Source organism: Limanda limanda, chromosome 21, assembly GCF_963576545.1.
Source record: "Limanda limanda chromosome 21, fLimLim1.1, whole genome shotgun sequence".
In the NCBI taxonomy this organism is placed as follows: Eukaryota; Metazoa; Chordata; class Actinopteri; order Pleuronectiformes; family Pleuronectidae; genus Limanda; species Limanda limanda.
In genome coordinates, this window is record NC_083656.1 from 5538042 (window position 1) to 5556763 (window position 18722).

General features: G+C 41.9%; 2 protein-coding genes across 2 annotated transcripts; both read right to left on the bottom strand.

Annotated features, from left to right (window-relative positions):
- Positions 1-468: 468 nt before the first annotated feature.
- Positions 469-11518, bottom strand: LOC133027595 (speckle-type POZ protein). Its single transcript, XM_061094643.1, has 10 exons — positions 11448-11518; positions 6246-6448; positions 6039-6160; positions 5621-5772; positions 5368-5495; positions 5103-5280; positions 4916-4971; positions 4122-4244; positions 3393-3535; positions 469-2221 (listed from the first exon to the last, which is right to left on the bottom strand). The coding sequence occupies exons 2-10, from the start codon at positions 6321-6323 to the stop codon at positions 2077-2079; spliced, it is 1125 nt and encodes a 374-aa protein (XP_060950626.1). The 5' UTR covers positions 6324-6448; positions 11448-11518; the 3' UTR covers positions 469-2076.
- Positions 11519-12729: 1211 nt separating this feature from the next.
- cenpt (centromere protein T) lies at positions 12730-18611 on the bottom strand. The gene is made up of 14 exons (XM_061095558.1): positions 18526-18611; positions 17602-17722; positions 17375-17519; positions 17194-17287; positions 16940-17076; positions 16714-16771; positions 16440-16585; positions 16046-16279; positions 15095-15955; positions 14466-14756; positions 14169-14268; positions 13856-14023; positions 13592-13696; positions 12730-12875 (listed from the first exon to the last, which is right to left on the bottom strand). The coding sequence occupies exons 1-14, from the start codon at positions 18609-18611 to the stop codon at positions 12746-12748; spliced, it is 2676 nt and encodes an 891-aa protein (XP_060951541.1). The 3' UTR covers positions 12730-12745.
- Positions 18612-18722: the final 111 nt, after the last annotated feature.

The window sequence follows — 18722 nt, forward strand, 5'->3', positions numbered from 1 at the left end:
TGACACCTTTGTGTTGAGAGCACAGACTGTAAATAAAGATGGACGCCATGACTGCTCCCAAAAGTGAAGCCAATGCCTCTTGATTGTCCCCTAGTGGCTGGCTCTCGTATTGGTCATAGACTCAGCCTCCTCCATGTTTGTGGACTTAAATAAAATAAAAAATATATTCTCAAAAATGGTTTCTGTCATTTTAGGTAGTTCTTCTCACACTGATGTTTGTTTGCGTGTGAATTGGTGTTCTTAATTGGTTATTTGATGCTGTAAAAACAGAGGGGAGTCATCATGATTGACAGCTGAGACTGACTCACGATTGGTCGAGTGCATGAATGGGCAGCGTTTGTATTCTGTATATTTTGGCTTCATGATAAATTCCAAGTGAAACTTCCGCAGGGTTTTTTTTAATGACAACTAAAGGTAAAAAAATTCATCACATTAGTTTACACAAAAATACCCAGACAAATGTTTGCATTGCATTCAATACAAAATAGTTGTGGTTTATTTTTTTTGGGAACAAAAAATGGCAACAACTAAGTGTCACTTCTCATGACCAGCGATATCTACAGGAAAGAAACAACGATTGGTTCCTTCTTTCGATTTACCATTTCCCACCAGGTTTCAAATGATAACTTCAAATGTATTACATGTGGTTCTCCATTGTTTCACATTCTGTCTTTTCTGAACATTAAAACGTGTTCATTTCAATTTCACTTCCCCCCTCAGTCTTCATGCCTGCAAAGAAAACACTTGTCCACTTCTCTCTCTCTCTCAATTTCATGTTCAAAAATGCTTTTTGTTTTACACAGCTTCAAAAACACTAGTGTCTGTACAAATTCCTATGAAAAAAATAGAAATGACAGTTCTGAGGGGAAAAGAACAAATAAGGAATTTGTCATTAAAGAACATTAACATGCCCGACTGAATCCAAACGTTGTTTTTTGACTATATCTGGACATTTCATTTCTCAGCCACTTGTTTGTCTGGTGACACCTTGAATTGCATTTTCTCTCAGGGGCTACAAAGACAGATCCACACACACAATACTGTTTCCCCAAATATGACATCCAGTTGTGCGTTGCTGTTTTCCTGTATCCTCTCAACACTGGCTTATATTTCTGGGTTTTTTAAAAATGAAAACGGACGCAGATGAAGCTTGGAGAGTTCTGTATGGGAGTGTCTGTGTTGTTTTTGTCACTTGTTGATAAATCTTCTTAAAGGGAACTTGTTCTTGGTGGTCCAGCTGCGTCTTTAGTCCATGAAGCTTGCTTCAATGTGTGCTTGCCGACAGTATTTCTACATTACTGCTGGTAAGGGTTGACAAGGTGTAACCTGTGACTTTAGTGCAATGTTTTCCCAACGTCATTTAGGAATATGATTTTGATTTTCGTCCCATTTTCTGCTTCTTTGTGACTAGCCCTTGGTTGTCTTTCTCGGGAGTGGGGGGGGCTTCTAGTTTGTAACCAACAGGCCCACGTCTACTTCTTCAGTCCGTCACGGACCCCTATGTCCTTAAGATCAGGGGCTTCTCCACCGGCTCAACTCCAAACTCTAAGAACTGCGCGAAAAAAAGCCTGATGATTAAAGTTGACAGTTTAGACTTAATTTATCTGCACTTTTCCTTTGAGCCTTTGAAATTTCCAGATACTCGTCTATTCGCTGAGTTCTCGTGTCCAGTTCGTCCTTCCGATCGGATTCCCAAGTTGGAACTAGCAGGATGTCGAAGGATTTCATTTTCACACGCAGGAAGGAACACAACGTCAGATCTCACTACGCCAGAGCCGAGGAGAAAAGGGAAGGTTGTTGTGGTTCTTATGTAAACGACAATCATCCACTTCACAAGCCCACCTGTCCCTCTCTTCCTGTTCCTCCTCCTCCTCCCTCTTCTTCTTCTTCCCTCCATCTTTAGAAGAGACTAAATACAGCAGGTTTGGATGGGGCAGAAGGGGGAGATTTGGGGGAGGCTGTAGGTAGTGTAGTAGGTAACAGCGAGGGGAAGGTTTGTCCCTGTGTGTTTGAGAGGGGGGGTCTCTGTATGTGTGTAGGTGCGTATGAGTATGTTGACGCCTTGCTGTGAGGCTGTTAGGATTGTTTGAGGCGCTTGCGGGGGGGTCCGAGGAAAGGGCACTGAGCGGACGCCAGGGAGCGGTAGGCCTCGGCCACCAGGTGAGGATGAGACGCGACCATGGACTTCCAACCGGCGGTCTCCATCACCTCGGCGGCGTGGCTGGAGAGGCGAGGAAGAGAGACAGAGAGACAACAGTCAGGGGAAATCAATTTGTGCAAATAAATACAGCGCAGCATCTTAAGGATGAGATCATCATCGATTATTTCCTTGATTAAACAAATGCTAGATCATATTCTTTAAGGTACTAGTCCAGTTAAGTCTCTCACAGTTGTTGAGCTGGGAGCTACACTGGAGACTCGTGTAATGTGCTTCCTGCTGCACAGGAAATGATGAAAGCGTTTGCGGTCGTCTTTATTGCACAACCAGATTGAACTGAAGTCATGAGTAAAGCAGCCAAGATTCATCGCTGTCACAGCTGATGTGAGAAGAGACAAAAGTCTGAGGAAAATCATTTAGCGAGTTTCCAGAGCCTGAAAGTCGAATGTGAGAGTCTGTGGTAGATTGACAAACCTCACTAATCAGATTTACATCATGTTTTAATTGTAATATCTTTTGTTTCACTTTCACGTGTATTATTTAATCGTTCTGACTATTTTCTCCTTGGATAAGCTGCATCTAAGATAAATTGGAATTGAAAATCTTATTATTAGGAGTTTACTTGTGACACAGAACTGCAGGTGTCAGAAGTCTAGAAGTTGAACATTTAGATTTAAATTTGTTTAATATTTTTCATTGGCAAATTACTTAGATGATCAATCAATTCATAAAAGAGTTAGATATTTAATTATTTTATCTGTCAATCCACTAATCTACTCCTTGTTTCAGTTCTGTGAATATAAATCCTGAACCATGTAGCCAGGGGAGAAAAGCAATCTGAAGAGATTTGTGTGAGAGGAACATTCTGCTGACACATGTCCTAAGTTACGTTTGATCACACGTTCATCTGAGTCAACAGAGGAGGGGACGGCCGACCGAGTGAGGAGTCAGGTTGCCCTGATCCCTCAGAAAGCCTCTACAGGGTTTAATAATATCCGACAAACTACTTGAGGAAGGGACATGTGAAATTAGATTAACTGTGACACCAAGACATGAGTGGAGAGGATGAGACCGGGTGCTGCCACAGTCGGTAATGATGCGGAGATAAAGAGGAGAGGGATATAACAAATCGACAGAGACAAAATGTGCAGCGGACACTGGATGAGAGTTTGTGAAACGCTGCTTGAAACTCAATTAGAAGTGATGAAAAGCTCCTTCCCGCGTGTGAACTCACTAGTTGATGAAGTCGACGGCCTGTGTTTTGAGCTGGTCGGCGCTGTGCAGGTCGGCCAGGATGAGGATCTCAGCAGCGTTTTCCACGGACAGGCTAGTGCACAGAGCGTCCTCGCACATGACCTTCAGTCTCTCCAGAGCATACTAGCAAAGAGAGGAGAGAAGGTTAACACACCTCCCTTCTTCATTGCTATTCAGTTATTCTCAGAAATGATCTTTGAGTTCAAAATGACAGTGAAACCTCAAATATGCATTTAGTTTTAAGGATGCAGGACCAAGGAATAAACATTTCAATGCTAAACCTCTGAGGGAAAGTAAGTAATTCTCCCATTTGGTTGCACAGTCCGAGGAGTGAGATCAGCGTGAAATCATCCAACTGTCTCTTGGAATCCTGATGGTTTACTGCGACAGGGTTTGTGCACTGGTATCTTCTTATTACCTTGTAGGAAATATTGGAAATCTCAAGTGTTTGCCTTAAGCCTGCAACTTTTAAGATGAATCTTCATCCAGACAAATGTTTCAGTTCTGTATCAGAAATGATCTTGATCCAAACTGACAGAATTGAGAATCGTATCACAGTACATCACATGACCATCCACATACACTGGCCAGGTTCTTGCCGGTGTAGGAGGAAGCAGATTGTCTATTTGACATAAATGAATGATGAGACATGAAACCTCTTCAACGATCTGCAACCGAGTCCAGTTACTTCTTGGAATATATTTATCACCTTGTCAGCTGCTGCCAGCAAGTCGTCAGCCATCTTGTCCAGGTTGGGAGCCTTGTCTGTGTAGATGAAGCACATCATCTCTTTAAACACCTCGGGCTCCACGTCGTTGATCTCCACGCGGTTCTGGCAACAAAGAACAAAGCAGAGTTAGACTGGAACAATTCACCGGGACACAAGCTTCAACTGCTGTGATGGAGAAGGTGAAAACAGGAAAAAGTCATCTTACAGCAAAGAAAGACATATAATTCCATCTTGTATCACTTAGGCCAATTATCTGAATTATTATTATTAATTTAAATTGTTTTTCATGATTATTCAATGAATAATTGATTGGAAATAATACCAGACAATGTGGTTCTATTTGCTGGACATTCAAAACAAAATTGGAAATGTATGCTTTCCCTGTATTCCATCAATCGCTTCTCAGGGAAATATAATACTCCACATTTTGAAATGTTTGATTCTTCCAGACGGCCATGATTTCAAAAAACATCAGAGCGGCTTCTCCTGCAATTTCATTTGTTGCAGTCACGTGCACAAATAGGAAAAAAAGCAATTCTCTGCTTCTGCGGCTTTGTCAGTGAGGGATGAATCCTGACCCTCGTGTACAGCAGGACAATTTCATTTCAGGTGGGCGCTATCATTCAGTTTCACCAAACAGCTTTGTGCTGCGGCCCTTTGACAGCACACAATCCTTTACTCACTTTAACCCTTCAACACAGCAGTGGAAGTCTGAGCTGGAACAAAACAAATTTATTTCTAAGAGTAAAAAAGCTCTAGGACATCGGGCTCACCTTTTTGCTCTCCTCCATCTCGTGCTCAAACATGGCGCTGAATACAGGGGAGCGAGCTAAAAGCAGTGTTGTGGAGAAAGATTAGGACAACAGGATCAAACATTAATGTGTGAGTAATTTGTGGGATTAAACGACAGGCAGAGGGCCGAGTGAGAGCAAGGACAATAGAAGTGACTCATGTTTGTACCTGCCAGGATGGCTTTGTGGGCCTGAAACTCCTGACCGGCCACACAAAGGGAACAGTCTGTGAAACGCGAGTTCTCCCACAGCCCCCCCAGCTCGTCTGCTAGCCGGCAGTCAGGCACCTTCACCATATTCATAGTGTTCTGACCCGATATGTTGACTGAGTCTTGCACTACACTCACCTGGTGGAGAGAGAGATTCAATGAGATGCAAGACTGAACACTCTGCGTGCTTTCAAAATAAAAGGTTGAACCAGAGGAGAAAGCTACCTCACAGAAGAGTGTGAGCTTGTCGTCAGGTAGAAGACCGTTGGCCTCATCTAGAAGGAAGTCTCTCCGGATGAACTTTTTAAAGCCCCAGTCCTTCCCCTGGACGAAGCGATATGCTCTCTGGCTTTCTGCAGACAGCCGGGAAACAAAGTAAAAGACATAAGTCCAAGTAATCTTTAAAAAGTACAAGTCCATGTGACTCTTTAATGGCCTCTGTCACAGCTAGAGAGTTTGTTGTATGCAGCTGACTCACCCATGGCTTTGGTCTCCTCTCCCTTGGCGTTGAGGATGGAGAACTTGAACTTGGCGCGCACCTCGGCCTTCGGACAGCTGACCAGCAGCAGGTAGAGAGACAGGTAGTCTTTACTCTCCTCATCTAGGCCCTTGGGATTCACTCGCAAACACCTGATCGTGGCGAAAGTTTCAGAAATTAAGATCTCTAGTAAAGGGGATAGAGTTAGTAATGCATTAATCATTTGATCAAAAAGATCTGAGAAGTCACAAGGTTCTGATTTGAAACTTGAAACTTTAAAATTGGTGGTAGACATAAAAGAAAAAAGGACAAAAAGCCAGTAATAAAAAAACATGTTGGATTTTGTAAATGTTTCTTGTGTAAATAAAATACTGAACATTTGAATAAGATGAAACCCGGCAGCATCTTTCCCACTCACCATTTCAGCTTGTCATTGGCCCCTGAAGAGAAGGTGGAGCTCTTGATGACCTCACCCATCTCCTCACGACAGAAGCTGAAGTTGTTTATGGTCCACATGTAAGAGAACTTCACCACTTTGATCTGGTTGGTAAACACACAAAACACACGTATTAAGTCAGCAAAACATAAGTGGTGACAAGAGCGTGCTGTGTGGGGTCACGTTTACCTGTGTGTAGCACCAGCTCTCGGCCACTGGCCCGCTGGACATTTCCGCAGGGGGAGGGGGACTCGGGACTCTTGACATTGCCAGCGTGACAGAAGGTGTGGGGGCAAGAGGGTGAGGGGGATGAATCCGTCACTTCCACTCGTCAACGTGCTGTCCTGACGTCCATCTGCATCCGCACGCGCCAGATGGAAGCAGTTTGCCCCCTAGAAACGGACAATGCGGGTGTGATTAACTGATGAGACGAGGAATTAATCCCACCTCCAGAAAGTCTGGTTAAACCTGAAACTCATTCTTCAAAGACAAACTCCTTAACTTGTTTATTTCTATATGAGATCAAAGCCTTTGCACCTCGGATCCTTTGAACCTTGAACACAGGCAAGCAATGCCAGAACACCATGCCTTAAACAAAGCACAACTTATTGTGATGCGACACACAAACTCAGCACCTTCCATTAATCCAGTGTCTTTTAATTCATGTGGCCCTACAGCCTGCTGCTTGGGTCTGTGGTGATGAGGAGAGGAGAATGGGCCCTGACCCATCGGGGGACAGCAGGAGATCAAAGGCTCGTGTCTCTTTGAAAATCAATAACCTCTACAATTGCAATTAAGTCTAAAAAATGAACTGTAAATAAACAAGTCGTCTCACAGGACTTTGGTGAGGGTCGAAGGCACTCGTTAAATCCAAGGTTCCCAAAAAACCTTCATGTCATAAAGGGAAGAAATTAAAAACTGGTCAGCTAAGACTATTTGATGCTACAAAATATTAAATCCTTGGAAGAATGAGTTTTATGTCCATCTCTCAAAGGGTCAGTTATCTTTTCTTGAACTAAAAAGGCTTTTTACAAGGCTTTCACATTTATCCTGTGAATTGTTTGCTTGTGTGACAAACTACTGCAAGCTTTTTGTTCCCTGAACATGGTTTCTACCACACAGGACAGTGAGGGGGGGGGGGGGGGGATAATAATGCAACATTCATGCCTGTATAAAAAAGGCCACCGAGTCTAAACAACAGAAAACGACCCACGACAGATGACTGGTTCTGCCCGGTTCCAAGACTGGCTTTACAAAATTCGATGAATGAAGAACCAACCAATCTGTCCCATTCCTCAACACTGGCCACCGGTAAGATGGAGTGAGACGATGAAGATAGAGGAAGGTGGCACAGGGGAAGAAAATGAAAAGTAAAGTGATAGAGAAGCCAAATGGAAAAACAGGTGGCGAATGAAAGATTGACCAAACGTCTGCAGGACCAAACGCAAGGAGATAAATTGCCACAAAAAGGAGGTTAGATGGAGAGAAAGTTAAAATCAAACAGGGGTATGAGAAAGGAATAAAAAGCCTGAGTATTGGGCTGAAGAAGACACAGGATTAAAGACAGATAGTTAATTAACAGTGAAATAGCACAGTAACAGTATATTTTAACAATAAAATCTCACAATAACTAAGTTGAAGCAGTATTCAGTAAATACAATACATTTTCCATACAGTTTTCTTTACAAATAGTCATTCAGTGAATTTACATTCAGAAACAATCTGTGGTTTTGTTTTATGAGCAGAGTCAAAGTCCACCGTTCCCACGCTACCCACACACGCCATCACTGCGTGTTCATGCCAGCGTCACAGTTAACTGATCGTTCTCTTCACTTTGTGTCAGAGCGGAATTGAGGAACTGCCAACTGAACATTTTTCCACTGTCACTGTGATCACTCACCAAAACTGCACCTCAAAAGCAAATGTGTGTTCATTTTCTGCAGTTTTTTTAAAGTAAGCACATCGACAGTGAATGAGCCGTTTCCGTTGACGCCCTCAAACACGACGGCTACACCAACGTCACTTTGTAAGAAACAAGAACATCAGTCTCCAAAAGCACAAGCTTCCCCTAGAAGAGGTCAAAGGCTAAAGGCAAATACATTTTTATAGTTGTCAGCTGAACTTTAACCGGTCGATCTTAACACTTATCACCAATACACAGTACATTGATTATCTGTGGGTCCAATACTAATAAAAAAAGTTATACCTGGCAAAGTTTGTGCAAATTACAATGGCTACAAGTAAAATCCATTCACAGTAGATGGCGAAGATATTCAACAAACAAGAACTCTATTCTGTGAATCCTTCAATCTGATGTTTTTACTTTTCTACATTGACCCTGAGAAACCAGACAGACTAGATCTCACAGTTGTGGCTCTACTGACCCAGTTACTAAAAGCACAACCACAACAACAGGATGCAAATATCTTCTAATCCACTGAGTCACCTTGTATGTGCAGACCTCATTGATATGCTTCGGAAATCAGCACTTATTCAACTAATGTGATCTACATTTTCCGGAAAGGCAAGATGACACAGCGAGAAAACAAAAAAATTCATACATTCCTCCATATCTCTGAAATTCCTGAATCTTTATCTGTGAGAATATAACACATAAGGTGGCAGTTTAGACCACAATGCCTTTTCTCTCCTGACATTTCACTCCACAGATCAAATCAATCTCTGCTCCAAATTAAAGGCAGGAGCTGTGGAGCCATTTCAGACGGCAATTTCCAAGGGGGATGAAAAAATTGCAACCCCTTGTTGAAGTGTCAGTGAACACAATGTCTATTTCCAAAGCTTTGGTCTTCGAGGACTGCAGTAAGCCACACACAAACCTTAAAACTATAATTGGTACAGGGCCTGGGGATCGATTGCACGGCGCGTGCTGGGCCTCTATGGGAGTGATTTCATATTCTGCCCTTGGTCGTGGTGCTCTTCCTTTCCTAAAAACTCAATCTCAGAAAGGTATGAACTATTGATTTTGCTGCAGCGATCAGCTTGCCTCTCGCTGGTATCCTCGACTTTGTGCAGACTCACAATTACACTGAAGGGGATTTGACGGGGCAAGAAAAGCATTAGCACCCAGGCTTCACTGTGCTGCCTGCACTGCTTCACTAAACCCACCCCTCACTTCACAAGGCATGGGAGGTTAAAGGGAGGAGGGAACTCAATGCATATCTAATGTCTCCAGTCACCTGCGTCATAGCATTACAGCACTAACACTTGACATGTTGACCTGCCAGACTCAAAGTGATATTAAAACTTCAAAAGGGGATTTAGCTTCACACCACAGCAGAGGAACTGTACTCTCACAAAATTAGAATGTGATTTCCACTGGAAAGTTCTTAGTTTACAATTTTAGAGAATAATCTGGTTTGCCTGAACTCCTCAGGGAACTATCTCTCTACTAACACCAGAACCCTCTCGAGAACAGCTCATTTTATAGGCTTCAAACTTGTTAATTGTGTTGTTAAGTGCAGTGTGAAACTTAAGCAACAACAACATTTGTTACTTCAGTTCGGGTCTTTACTCTCCTGGACTCGACGTTATTCAGGATGGGAAACGGGAACAGTCATGAGCACACGTCAAGCAAACTACATGCGCGTTTAGAACGTGCACTCGTTCACATCAAGTTTGTTCAACACTGACAGGCTTTTGGCAAACTAACTTTCCTCAATGATTTACTTCACTTGAGCGATGTTCTGATCAAAAGGTGGATTAGTCTTTCCCTCGGACATGCTTGTGTTGTTCATCAGGAATGCAATTGGATTCAATCAATCTCCCAAGGACACAAACCTCTGAAACAACAATGACCAACAATCCACATTTGCCAAGATGGTAACAGATGTTCATTTTAGAAAAGTTTCCATAAATCAACAACAGTATTTTAAGATACAAACAAAGACACGTTTTGCACGTAAGCACCAGAGTTTCCCTTGAAACTGTTGATGACATTGTGAGGGCAGAAAAACAGAGCAACACCTTTTTACTGGTGGCTATTGGCACAGATCATTGTTTTGAAGGCCTGTAAATACATTAGTTGACATTCATTTACTTAAGTGTGATTTATAATACTGTGATACGGATATAAACAACCAGCAATATTGTACTTATTAGGGATGGGAAAATGATTTGTCTGTTAAAATAAACAAAATGCTCTTACATGACGCGACAATGGCCTGAAACTGACAGGATTTTTTTCCAGCTGAATTGAGTGATGTTTACTGAGAGTATGAAAACAGATGAACTCAGGTAAAACCTCAATTAAAAGCCATTTTAAATCTAAGTGAGTAAGAAGTCTTGGATGAACACAGGTAAATGCTACTTAGAAAAACACCCCTCTTCCATCAAACCAAACCAAGTCACAGTGCTGGTTTGAAACTGGTTTTGAGAACATTTTAAGAACCATTTTGCTTTTCCACATAATAACATCACCACAAACCTCACTGTGTGCATCTCTATGCTTCATGTTTAAAATAACTCACGACCTTGCACTTATTAAACATCATATCAAATATGTATATATGTATTCATTGATTCATTCACACCATCCTGACTCCGACAACAGACAACTTATTCACAGACTTTACAAAAAACACTGATTGTCTAATTATAGTTTCCACCAAAACACAAACTGTGTGGAAGCCACTTTTCTAAGTTCTTGGTTGCACAGATGAATATTACAATCTTTACAATGGACATTTTCTAAAGGTATTGTGCTGGAATATCTGAGATTATACTGTCACCTCCTGCATGGATTAATCAGCAATAAAATCAAGAATAAATAACATAAATCATGTCATACATCCAACCAACCTGCAGCATCGAATGAGCCATAAAGTTTAACTTTAAGAAAACATGTGATGAAGGCCCAGGACGTGTGTCCTCTCATTCCTGAAATCCACTGAGGAATCACACAATCTACACAATGCTTTTAACACAAAGTCTGAACCCTTCTGTTAAGATACGTGTTAACTTGAAGGAGGTTGTTGTTGGGGACATGGAGTCAGACAGTGGATGCAGGCGGTGACAGTAGCAGGTAGTCAACCTGCTAGCAACACACATAAAGTAGTGTTTCTACACTTTTAACTTGGCTCCTTGCTTCGGCTGCACGTCAACACAACCCGGGCTTTCAGAGCAGAGTCACACATGGACACCAGCACCTGCTTCTTCAGTGATATAAACCACACGAACCCACGTTAGCTCGGTGGCTAGCTGCCCCCGAGCTAGCTGTCCAGTTAGCCCAGTTCCTGTAGCAGCTAATCTGAGCCAAACAAAAAAAAAAGGTCGTGGAAAGAACCACAGACACCGCGGGAACACACGTACTTCATGGGTTACGTGTTGTGTCACCGCGTCGCCACCTGGTTGTGTGTTCAGCGCCACACTCACCTTTGTGTTGGGTTTGATTGTAACGGTGGTCGACCGGGATCTTGTGTTGTTGTTAGCTAGCAGGCTAGCTGTCTTCATGAGGGGCAGACATTGGCAGCCTCATCTCACAGCCAGCGCCCCCTGCTGCACGGGAGGGGTTTCATCCCCAGGGAATAGTGGGAAATAAAAAGAGATGAATGAGAAATAAAAATGTTATTAAGTTTAATGATTCATATTCTGAAACAAGGGTCAGAAATGATCTTACAGAGCCTCAATGGGTTATTTAATACTCTAGTAAAAAGACGCTTCAACACAGACTGAATGAAAGTGTTGCAAATTTATATTATTGTATTGGAAAATAGCTTCTTACTTGAAAGGTATATGCATTTTGGATGCACATTATATCTGTTATATTGGGTTTAATCAAATATTGTACATACAGTGTGATTTTACAATTATTTTAGTGTTTTCCTGCTTTTCTTGTGAGGTTGAATATTCAAGTCGCAGGGGCCAGATTTGACCCACAAGCTGCTATGTTCCCAAATTAAACCACAGTGCATTTACAAATATTTCTTGCTATCTAATTGAGTTTGGTCTTTATTGATTTTTTTGCACATTAGTTAAAAAATCTCTACCGGTCATTCCCCTGGTTCCACTGCCTCGGTTTAATTTCCACCATCACTGACGACTAATTTATCATAATTTAATCAGCATAGTAGATGAGCTATCGTACGTACGCCAAGATTAACACCAAGATTAAGAGATATTGACTGTTGAAGGTTGAATTTAATTAAGATGTGAATGGCATTAATCTCTGGATTCATCCGCTCAGCTTGAATGTGTCTTTAATACATCTCTGTCCTCTCATGTTCACATACTAACACACGCTCTGCTGAGGAATTGCGATAGTAAACTTTAAATATCAAAGATGTGTTAGTCCTTAATGGCTTAAAATTAAGCACAAAGAACAGGGACAGGGACCTTTATTTCAATATTTATTCATTTTCAAAGACTGTGTAGCCTCTTTTTCTTTCATGCTGTCAGACAAGAAATCATGTGCATAAAGAGCTCACTGAAGAAAAGTGACAAATACATCAACACTCACATTATTTCATTACAGAAAAAGCCAAGACAGAAAGATTCATAAACATCACTGACAAAATAAAATTGTCAGTGTTGAATATATTAACAAATATTTACAAATCTATACAAAACTTAACATTCAAAATAACAGCATTTTAAACAAATGCAGTGTAAGAAAAATGTGAAGATATCAGAGATGAAACCAAATAAAAAGCATGAGGCTGTACATGAAATATTCAAATCAGTTTTTTAGGGATGACAACATTTCCACTTGTCGCGATGGGGATCAAGAGCTTACGCTGCTCCATGCGAAGATATTTCTCAATGAGCACTTCCACCGGCACCTTGTCATTCACATGACCCTGCCTGCAGAGTGACACAAAACACACAGCAGTCAAGTTTAATGGTTAAAACGAATGCTCCCATAGATTAGTGTAGTGTATCAGAGGGAGATTTCAGAGTAAAAGTTTCCTTCTTCACCATCACGTCCCCTCTTAACACGCCACATGGAGTTCAAGGTTGCCATCTAGTGGTTACTATAATATTTGTGTGGCACTGATGTCTTAATTTTTGTCATGTTCTGCTACAAACTTTAATTCTTCATACTTTATGTCTAGCAGCATTGCAACCATCTCGAAGACTATTGCTCTTCTTCACTGTCAATTCATAAAGATATACTGTGAATTCCAGCAGGGCAATGTTGTCCCAGATCAGGAAGCATTTAGCCACTAAAGAACCACATATTTTTGTTAGGAGCCAAAAGAACATGAAATATTGTATTTACATTTATCACATTGTAGTATGAATTAAGACCAATGTTGGCCTTTGTCTAGTTGGCATGTCATTTATTCATTAATTGCATCTAAGCCTAATGGCAAGTTGGAGCTGGAAGTCAAACTAATAATAAAATATGAAATAATGATGTTACAATGTTTTTTTAAACACCTAGTATTTTGTTTTTGTATGTAAATATGTCAAACTACTTTAACACATTACTACTACTATTTTTTTTAAAACTCTCCATCAAAAAATAACTTCAGAAAGAGCTAGTGCACGCTGATTTAAACCCAAAACCCACTGACCTTTTCAGCAGCAGCACAACATCCTCGACCTCGATGGTTTTTCTCTTTGCATGACCTGCATAAGTCTCCAGGTCGTCCGCCAGCCGCTCGAAGAATTTATCCATTCTGTCAAAAAGATGACGCACATCGGTTATCTCACTAGTAACATATTCACCAAATTACAAAACAGAAGATTCCAAATGGCTTAGAAAGAATTTCACAACTTTTAATTTCACTTGTTGCTTAATTTGTTCCAGCAGTGGTCCTGTAGTCCTGGTTACTTACACTTCATCCAGGACAGGGTACACATCTGCAGAGACCTTTGCTTTTGCAAAGTGTCTGAACGCACCCATCAGGTAGCTCTTAGGGAGGGTTGTTTTTTTCTTGTTCGGGGCGCTCTTCTTCCGCGGCACCTGCTTTGGTTTAGCTGCTGGTAAAACTTCACTTGTACCACTGGTGGAGCTGCAGAGAGAAGAACGGGTCAGTTACATAAAACATGAGGAATTTTCAGCACATTTAAACTGACTGTACTGTGAACCTCCAGCAAAACACACAAGCTTATTTTAACATGTGTTATTACAATGGAAATGCAACTTACCTGGTTTGAATATTCTTCGGAACAGAAGTTGAGGCCTGACGGTCCAGGAAGGAAAAGTTTCTTTTCTCTTTCACAAAGGCTGGGGCCTCGCGCATGTAGTCTGAGGGGTTAGAAATGGTAAAACAACATGTTACTCATTTGTTTAAAATAAAACACATACACACGATAGGGTCAAAGAGAGACTCCATAGACTCGCATTAATTTCCTGGAGACCAACTCAACATCCACCTGGCACCAAGTTTAACCACGGACCCATAAATCATCTTCAAGTGTGGACACAATGACAGAAACACTGACCCTCGTTCTCTTCTCCATCTTCTTCCTCCCACTCTTCTTCCTGTTCAGCAGGGTCCAAAGCAGCGGCCTCTTCTTCAGATGCAGCATCACTCAGGTGGTCGTCATCTACGATATCATGCGTCAACTCCAGTGGAAGAGGAAGGTTTTCTTTACCAGCATCAGACTCTGTCTCTGACTGAGAATCATCATTCTGTCCTCGGGTCGAAGACTCAGCCACGTCAGGCATCTCAGAATGAGGATGGCTTCTCTCGCTCGGCTCTATAGCAGCGTGCGCTTTGCCCTCACTCCATCCTACATGCAAGCAACAACACTTAAATAAGAAAACTGGGAAACATCTATAACTTGCATTGAAACATATTTAATATAAACTAGACATGACGTTCCGAACAAAACAGTCTTATGATTGGTAATGATAAAGAGTTTGTGTATATTATTATTATTTGACAGCATCAATATTTAAATTTAGTCTGTCAGTGATAAATAAAAACTGTATTATCTATACTTTAAATTAAGTGACAAGTGAAGTAATCCATCCCCGTCGAGTTTTGAATTGTGAGTGGGCGAAAAAAAACAAATGATATTAGAAGATCCCTATTATCTACAGTAAGAGATTCTATTTGTGACTTTACCTTCTATCGTTGCATCCGGCAAATCTCCCACAGCTCCTGCAACCGGCATAATGAGGCCGCCCTGCGAGCGCTGAGCCCTTCGACTGATGTGCTCCAGCAGGTCTGAGGCCTGCTCACCTTCCTCCCCCTCCTCTTGCTCATCTTCAACCACAGGCTTTTCTTTCTCAGATTGAGAATTGGCTGCAGGTTCTTCTTGGTCACTTTGATATTCCTCTTCATCACCCACTGCCTCCGGCTGAGACCCGGCTTGAACATCCTCCTCAGACCGAGAATCAACTGCCCCTTCTTCTTCCTCAGTTTGAGACTCAGGTGCAACCTCCTCTTCCTCTTCCTCAGACCTGGCTGTCACATCCTCTTCAGGCTGAGAATCCACTACAACTTCCTCAGTTTGATACTCAGGTGCAACCTCCTCTTCCTCCTCCTGAGACATTGATACAACATTCTCTTCAGGCTGAGAATCCACTACAACTTCCTCAGTTTGATACTCAGGTGCAACCTCCTCTTCCTCAGACCTGGCTGCGACATCCTCTTCAGGCTGAGAATCCACTACATCTTCTTCTTCCTCAGTTTGAGACTCAGGTGCAACCTCCTCTTCCTCCTCCTGAGACATGGCTACAACCTCCTCTTCAGGCTGAGAATCCCCTACATCTTCATCTTCCTCAGTTTGAGACTCAGGTGCAACCTCCTCTTCCTCAGACCTGCCGGCAACCTCCTCTTCAGGCTGAGAATCCACTACATCTTCTTCTTCCTTAGTTTGAGAGTCAGGTGCAACCTCCTCTTCCTCAGACTGAGACCTGCTTGCAGCGGTTTGAGAATCAGATGCACCTTCCTCCTCCGTTTGAGCTTCAACTCTGTTCTCCTCTTCCTCAGAGTGTTGACCATCAGATGTACTCTTCATCTCCACCTCTTCAGCTGCATCCACATCTTTCTCTGACTGATCCTCAGAAACACCTTCTTCACTCTGAGGTTCTGCTGCACCTCCTCCCTCGGTTGGCTCCATGTCTCTCGTCTCCCCTTTGTCCTCTGGTGCAACGATGGACGAGCTGGAGGTCATGGAATTAGGTTCTGTGTAGAGGGCTGTGTTACAGTTGACGATATCTGTTGAGATATCAGGTAAACTGAGAGCACTTAGGCCCAGGTTGAAGCCCTCAGAGTAGGTGGTCATATTCGGATCCTGTGGTTTGTCTAGGCGATAAAAGAAAATCAATAACTGTTGACACATATGTTTCATCATTAACTAAAAAAAAAAAGAATAATCAGTGCTCTCTTCAACTTGTTATACATACGATATAAAATTGGGGGGAAAATAGAACATTTGCTAGGTTAAGAAAAGCTATTTAATCACCATGACCGTCTCCCATATGCCATTTATTTACACCAGCACCGAATTCTTCTTCTGTGATTTTTCTACGGTTGGTCAGTCTCCTCTGCAGACCCCTCCTTTCTGACCGCATGTCTACGAAGGGGGTTTTCAAACCCAAAGAAGTGGAGCTGTCAAACAGAGTAAAGAGACAATACAGTCAATTAGATACTCAAGGTATTCAGGAATCTAATTGTTGTAACAACAAACAGATAATACCTAATTACCAGAAGTCAACTTTCTATTTGTCAAAATGTACCTTGTTAAGGAAAGTGATGATTGATCACTCATCGAAACATTACTTTCTTCTCCAACATCTGTAAACATAAAGACCCGTGAGCAAATCAATAAAACTGCTTTCTGATGCAGCTCAAATGATCCAAAACACAAACATCTCAGTAAATGTATGAATTTACAAAAACAAACATTCACAGCATCTTATACAATCAGTGGTTGGATCCCATTAGAAGTTGCTTTAACCTTACCACTTGTGCCTTTAAGTCGTTTTTCAAAAGTGGTAACGTTAAGACTTCGGTGGGGCCTCTTTCTGCTCAGCCCCTTTGCGACGCTTGCCGCGTTGCCAAAAGTTAAATCAGGCAGATCCAGCCCTGAGAGCTCAATACTTAAAGAAAACAAGAAAACATCAAGTTATAATATCTATATATAAAGACAGAACATAATTCAGCCAGTGGCATACAAACAACCGATAATGAGACATCCTGTTACACACACTGCTCACCTGGGACGCTTGCTGGTCATGCTTGAGTCGGCTGAAGGCAGCTGTGGCTCTTCTGACGCAGCTTTTTCATGAACCACCGGGGACCTCACCGGCTCTGAATCACACAATAAAGGACTCTTTTAAAAAGAAAAACAAACATCTGCATCATGACGCGTGCAGAAAGACAGACAGGCCCACGCACCTGTCAGCAGGATGTTCCTGAGCATGTGCCTCGGTGTGTCTCCCTCATCAAAAATCATTGAGGTTGGGGCGGGAGTTTGCATCTTCCGGGGCCCGGCCGAGGCCGTCCTCCTTGAAGTGGTGGGCAAGGACTTCCTGGTTATACTCTGAAAGGAAGCACGATAAATCAGTTTCATTAGACTCAACAACATGTCAATCATCCGCATAGTAATTACTCTTCCACCTCACCTCACGCATTTTATGTTTCAAGCTGCGCCTCAGGATGTCCTGTGGGGTCTTGGCTCCAGCATCTTTCCTTATCAGTCTACTGCTGCGCCGGCTCCCGCTGGGGCTCAATTCTTTGGAGGCACTAAGACAAGACAGTTTAAAATGTGTTCAATACAAAGTTGAGGAGACAAACGTTTTATCTTGAAAGCATTTATGGCCACAACTCCTAATTCATTGGCATAAAGTTGATATTTTTATATGGAATTTGCTCCTCACTTCCAGACAGTAAGTTAGCTTTGTTTCCTCCAGTCTGCTCAGTCAATATCAATAATTGTAACATTATTATTTCTTCTGGGTCTAAAAACTGATTCTTGCTTCTGAATGAAAGTTGTGGTTTTAAATTCTATGTCAAACACTAGAGACTTTATAGCACCAGTTATGTGTTCTATGCTCACTGTACTGCACAGTGCACAATCAGTAAGAAATGTATGTATTTTGAATTTTGTTATATTGCTAATGATGAAAATGATACTGCAATAACTATTGATATTGTTTTATTGCCCAGCCTCCTTTGGAATTTTACAATTTAAAGTCAGAATACACCAGAGAGGGTCTGGGGCTCAAAGTAAATAAATCAACTAATCAATTAAATAGTTATATAAGTGAATAAGGCAAAACAATCATCAGCTACAGTTATTAGCTTGATTTTGGTTGTTTTACATCCTCAGGATTTATGGCTCATGCTCAGTCACAGAAGACAAACTTAGTACAGACTTGTTATTTACTTCCTATAATGTTTGTCAGGTCCGGTTATTCTTGGCAGATACAGCAACAACTCAAACGGGTACAGATTTTAATCATTCGACTCTCGACCACAACAAAGAACACAAATAAAGGTATAGATGAATGAGTGAATGAATGAGTGAATGATGGAGGGATGAGGACCTGCGGGTGATGGGGGTCCTGGGGGTCTCGGAGCTGAGGATGTTCCTCAGCAGGACCCGAGCAGACAAATCCTCCGTCAGATCCATGGAGCGGCTGCTGATAGCTACTGTTAGCCGCTGTTAGCTGCAGTTAGCCGCTGTTAGCTGCTGTTAGCTGCAGTTAGCTGCAGTTAGCTGCTGTTAAGCTAACACAAGGTA